Genomic DNA, 6,000 nt, shown 5'->3' with positions numbered 1-6,000 from the left:
ACTGAGAGAGCCCGTAAGCAGTGATGAAGGCAGTCTTTTCATGGCACCCAGGTATAAGAGGAATTTGCTAATATCCCTTTGTGAGGTCAGATGTGGTAATATATTGGGCTTCACCCCAGCTGATCTTGGGATATACATACAACTTAGAAATGGCATTTATTTTTCTAAAATCAACACAAAATCAGGTGGTGCCGTCCAGATTGGGGACCAAGACAATATGGCTCCTCCAGTCACTATGGGATTCATCTATAACCCCAGGCCCCAACATAGTTTGGAGTTCCTGCCGTACCGCTTCACACATCTCTGGGGCATAGGATGAGGCGCTTCTCTGACTCGGTGCTCCAGCTCTGTCTGGATACAGTGGCAAGCTAAGTGAGTTTGCACTGACAGGCCGAAAATACTGTTGGGAAGGGGGCCACCGGGTGCTGCACCTGGGTGCTTTACCCTGGTGGGAGTTTTCCTCTGACCTGAACAGAGCCTGGGGCTTTGTCACAGGGCACCTAGGGTCCCCGCTCTGCCTCACGAGGTCAGGAGGCTATGAAGAAAACCTCTTGTACTTTTCAGGGTTTGAAAAGATTTACATGGTAGATCAATTTAATTTTCCTTGCATCAGGCTGCATAATTTCATAATTAACTGGCCCTACCCGTCTTATTACCTCATAGGGTTGCTGTCAATGGGCCGAAAGTTTGGACTCCATACTGGGGAGCAATAAGAATACACAGTCTCTGGGCTTAACCACCTGGAGGTCTGAGTATAAGGGGATTCTGGAGGTCCTGTAAACATTTGCAATATGTGCCTGAAATTCTCCCACTCCCTACGCAGCATGACTGAGTATGCGAGGCTGAAGGCTTTTCAACACTGGCCACTGATTCTGTGTGTGTGTGCCCAGCATGAGACAGGTGAGGCTTCAGTTTCAGAGGTACTGAGCATCCGCAGCTCCCACTGACTTTAACTGGAGCTGTAGGCGCTCAGCGTCCGAAAGGCAGGACCAAGATACCTCAAATTAGGTACAAAAACCTGAGGGTCCCATGGGGGCAGCACAGGATCACTCTATCTAATCGAGGCAGCTACCAGTGGTTACCGATCTTAAGAACATAAGAACAGCTATATTGGGTCAGAGCAAAGGTCCATCTAGTCCAGTATCCTGTCTTCCAGCAGTAGCCAATACCAGGTGCCCCAGAGGGAATGAACAAAATAGGTAATCATCAAGTGAACCATCCCCATCACCCATTCCCACCTTCTGGCAAACAGAAGCTAGGGACACCACCCCTGCCCATCCTGGCTGATAGCCATTGATGGACCTATCCTCCATGAATTTATCAAGTTCTTTTTTGAACCCTGTTACAGTCTTGGCCTTCATAACATCCTCTGGCAAAGAGTTCCACAGATTGATTGTGCGTTGTATAAAGAAATACTTCCTTATGTTTAACACCTGCTGCCTATTAATTTCATTTGGTGACCCCTTGTTCTTCTGTTATGAGAAGGAGTAAATAACACTTCCTTATTTACTTTCTCCACACCAGTCATGATTTTATAGACGTCTATCATATCCCCCCTTAGTTGTCTCTTTTCCAAGCTGAAAAGTCCCAATCTTATTAATCTCCCATACGGAGCTGTTCCATACCCTTAATCATGTTTGTTGCCCTATTATGAACCTTTTCCAATTCCAATATATCTTTTTTGAGACGGGGCGACCACATCTGCACACAGTATTCAAGATGCGAGTGTACCATGGATTTATATAAAGGCAATATATTTTCTGTCTTATGATCTATCCCTCTCTTAATGATTCCCAACATTATATTAGCTTTTTTGACGCCGCTGCCCACTGAGTGGATGATTTCAGAGAACTATCCACAATGACGCCAAGATCTCTTTCTTGAGTGGTAACAGCTAATTTAGACCCTATTATTTTATATGCATAGTTGGGATTATGTTTTCCAATGTGCATTACTTGGCATTTATCAACATTGAATTTCATCTGCCATTTTGTTGCCCAGTCACCCAGTTTTGTGAGATCCCTTTGTAACTCTTTGCAGTCTGCTTTGGACTTAACTATCTTGAGTAGTTTTGTATCATCTGCAAATTTTGCCACCTCACTGTTTACCCCTTTCACCAGATCGTTTATGAATATGTTGAATAGTACTGGTAGGTAAATGTTTTTCTTCTTCGAGTGCTTGCTCATGTGGATTCCATGTTAGGTAACTCACAAGTGGTATTCGCGGAAGTGGGCTCAGAGTTCACGGATGTGCTGTTTGCAACACTGCTCTGCCGAAGCTGGCATCATCCTGGGCCTGCTGGGTGATGGCGCAGTGGGATGAGAAGGTATGGAACGAAGACCAGGTAGCGGTCCCGCAGATGTCTTGGAACAGTACCTGCACAAGGAAGGCCGCTGATGAAGCTTGCGCTCTGGTGGAATGGGCAGTCATGATAGTTGGTAGTGACACCTTTGCTTGCTCGTAGGAGAACTTTATGATGGTGGTGATCCACGAGGAGATTCTCTGAGTGGACATGGGCAGATCTTTCATCGTGTCCACCACTGTGACGAAGAGCTGCATTGATTTACGGAAGGGTTTGGTCCTCTTGATGTAAAAGGCTATGGCCCGCCTAACATCCAAAGAGTGCAACCAACGCTCCTTGTTAGACTTGTGAGGCTTCGGAAAAAAGACCAGTAGGAAGATGTCCTGATTATAGTGGAACTACAATACCACCTTTGGTAAGAAAGCTGGGTGGGGGCATAGCAGAACTTTGTCATTGTAGAACACCATATAAGGCAGTTCAGACATCAAAGCTCTAATCTCGGAGACCCCGCATGCCGAAGTGATAGTCACCAGGAAGGAGACCTTCCATGAGAGGATCAGTAGAGAACAAGAAGCCAGTGGCTTGAAGGGGGGATTCATGAGCCTTGACAGCACCAGGGTTTAGGTCCCAAGGAGGGATCAGGTCATGAATCTGCGGGTATAGCCTTTCTAGTCCTTTCAGGAACCTGATCGTCATGTCATGAGAGAAGACTGATCTACTGGGACTGACGGAGGCTGAAAGGCTGAGATGGCCTCCAAGTGAACCTTGATTGATGAAAGGGCCAGGCCTTGGTGCTTGAGATGGAGTAGGTAGTCCAAGATGGATTGAAGAGACGACCTTGAGGGAGAAAGCCTCTGGCTCGAGGTCCAACAGGTAAAGCGTTTCCATTTGGCTAGGTAGGTCACCCTGGTGGAGGGCTTTCTGCTACCCAACAGGATGTGTTGGACTTGCACCAAACAGGCCCATTCCTCCGCATTCAACCATGACGTCAGATGTATGGATGCTAGATTTGGGTGAAGCAGATAGCCCTGGTTCTGTGAGAGCAAGTCTGGTTGGAGCGGGAGCTCTAACAGGGGCACTATCGAGAGGTCCAAAAGTGTACCAAACTGGTGCTGGCATGGCCACGCCGGAGTTACCAGGATGACCTTCGCTTTGTACCTCTTGACCTTCAGGAGGACCTTGTGAAACAGGACTATCGACGGGAAGGCATATAGCAGTGTTCCCGTCGATGGGAGCAGGATGGCATTGTACAGGGAGCCTCAGGCAAGCCCATGAATCGAGCAAAACTGCTGACATTTTCTGTTCTGCCTGGATGCAACTAAGTCCACCTGGGGAGACCTCCACCTCTGGGGGATCATGCTGACAACTTCTGGGTGGAGTGACCACTCGTGGCGAGAAGAGAAGGACCTGCTGAGGAGATCTGCCAGCGAATTCCAGGTGCCTGGAAGTGTGACACCTCAAGGTGAATAGCATGCTGCACACAGAAGTCCCACAACCAGACAGCCTCTTGACACAGGGCCGACGTGTGGGCTCCGCCTTGCTTGTTGATGTAGAACATCGCGGTCGTATTGTCCATCAAGATCTGCACCACTCTGCCCTTTAGATAGGGACAGAACGCCTGGCAGACCAAGCATATCACCCTGAGTTCCCTGACGTTATATGGGGGGACTGATCCTCCGGGAACCAGAGGCACTGGTACTGAGGTTGCCGAAGTGGGCTCCCCACTCCAGATCTGAAGCGTTGGAGACCACCATCACCGATGGGAGTGAGGCTACGAAGGGAACCCCTTTCAACACTGATTGCGGGTCCATCCACCAAGTCAGGGACAACAGGACATTCGATGGGACTGTGACCACTAAGTCCAAATTGTGTCTGCTGCAGGCGTAGACTGATACCAGTCACATCTGCAGGGGCCTGAGACACAGCCATGCATGCTGGACCATGTAAGTACATGTTGCCACGTGGCCTCCAGCCTGAGGCATACCCAGGCGGTTGTGAGCAGGTGGGCTCCGACGTGTGCGATGAGATCCGCCATAGCTTGGAGTCGGGACTCTGGTACGTAGGCTCTGGCCTGGGTAGAGATGAGCACTGCACCTAAAAATTCTATTATCTGAACTGAGGTCAGAGTTGATTTCGGTTTGTCTATAAGCAGGACCTGCTCTTGACAGGTGGCTCGTACTAAGGTGAGGCTGTGCTGGACCTGGGTTCGTGACCTGCCTCTGACAAGCCAGTCGCCAAGGTATGGATAGATCTATACACCTCGACATCTCAGGTAAGCTGCCATCATTGCCATGCATTTATGAAAACCCTCGGAACAGATAATAGGTCAAAGGGCAGTGCCGTGAATTGGTTGAGGCACTGGCCCACCACAAATCGGAGGAATCTCCTGTGTCTGTGGAAAATAGAAATATGGAAACAGGCGTCCTTCAAGTCGAGGGCGGCGTACCAGGCTCCTGGATCCAGAGAGGAGAGATGGAGGCCAGGGAGACCATGCGGAACTTCAATTTCTTGAGATATTTGTTAAGGTGACACAGATCTAAGATGGGCCTGAGGTCTCCTTTGGCCTTCGGAATTAGAAAATATCGGGAGTAAAACCCCTTCCCTCTCAGTTCTTGCGGAACATCCTCTATGTCTCTACAAGTAGGAGGGTTTCCACCTCCTGAACGAGAAGTTGCTCATGAGAAGAGTCCCTGAAAGGGATGGGGAAGGGGAGTAGGAGGGAGGGATGGAGAAAAACTGCAGGGTATAACCAGCTGTTATGGTGCTGAGCACCCATTGGGCAGTGATGCTTTTAAAATGTCAAAAGATAAATGTGTGCTCACCAAATCTGCACTGTACACTCACTGCAATAATGACAGGAACTGGCGGGAAATGGAGAGTTTTCACCTCACTGTTTGAGGCACCTATTCTATTTCTTATATTGCACTCGTCAGCACTGCGTCTTAACCTTCCAAAGAGAAATAAACAAGGGACTAACAACTCACCCAGGTGGCTCTCTCTCTGTTCCTCTCCCCAGGGGAATACTGGGGTGTTTAAAAAACAAACAAAAACCTGCCATGTTGTGTGCTGTTCTTAGGAAAGGCTGGTGAGAGAAGGGCATTTTGCACTTGAACTGGAAGATGCTGAGGTCAGATGTCATTCCTTGTTCCTGAGGCAGTGTGTTCCAAAGGCTCTGGCTAGCTCCAGCCAAAGCCCCACCTCCTGTGAACCACCTTCGCCTTTGAAATAGTCTATTCCATTGTTCCTGAGGAGCAAGTTGTTGGCAGCAGTGAAGGCCCCGAAATATGAAATGTCCTGGGCCCAGACCATTTAGTGCCTTGAAAATAAAGACTGAGACCTTAAACTTGACATGGTATTGTACAGGCAGCTGATGGAGTATCGGTGTGATGCTGCTGAGAAGACACGCTGCTGCTTTCTTCACAGGCTGTGGTTTTCTCAGGGAAAACACTTAGGCCTGGTCTACACTACGACTTTAATTCGGATTTAGCTGCGTTAATCCGAATTAATCCTTAACCCGTCCACACAACGGAGCCAGTTACTTCAAATTAAAGGGCACTTAAAATCGATTTCTGTACTCCACCCCGACGAGCGGAGTAGCACCAAAATCGATTTTGTTAATTCGAATTAGGGGTAGTGTGGCCGCACACCACCGAATTAATGTGGTTAAAATTAATGGGGTAGTGTGGCCGCACACCACC

The 6,000-nt window shown here is 48.5% G+C and overlaps 1 protein-coding gene across 1 annotated transcript in view; it reads right to left on the bottom strand.

Moving 5' to 3' along the window:
- Window positions 1-2,241: 2,241 nt before the first annotated feature.
- The window catches only part of LOC113407598 (SH3 and multiple ankyrin repeat domains protein 3-like), a 153,289-nt gene continuing 149,530 nt past the window's right edge, over window positions 2,242-6,000 (bottom strand). The window contains exons 11-12 of the mRNA XM_026656391.1: window positions 3,439-3,494; window positions 2,242-2,655 (exon numbers count right to left, since the gene is read on the bottom strand). Of these exons, the coding sequence (XP_026512176.1) occupies window positions 2,242-2,655; window positions 3,439-3,494 (470 nt within the window). The remainder of the gene's footprint in view (window positions 2,656-3,438; window positions 3,495-6,000) is intronic.

Source organism: Terrapene carolina, unplaced genomic scaffold, assembly GCF_002925995.2.
Source record: "Terrapene carolina triunguis isolate 2854851 unplaced genomic scaffold, T_m_triunguis-2.0 Scaffold230, whole genome shotgun sequence".
In the NCBI taxonomy this organism is placed as follows: domain Eukaryota; kingdom Metazoa; phylum Chordata; order Testudines; family Emydidae; genus Terrapene; species Terrapene triunguis.
This window is presented reverse-complemented; position numbering and strand designations above follow the sequence as displayed.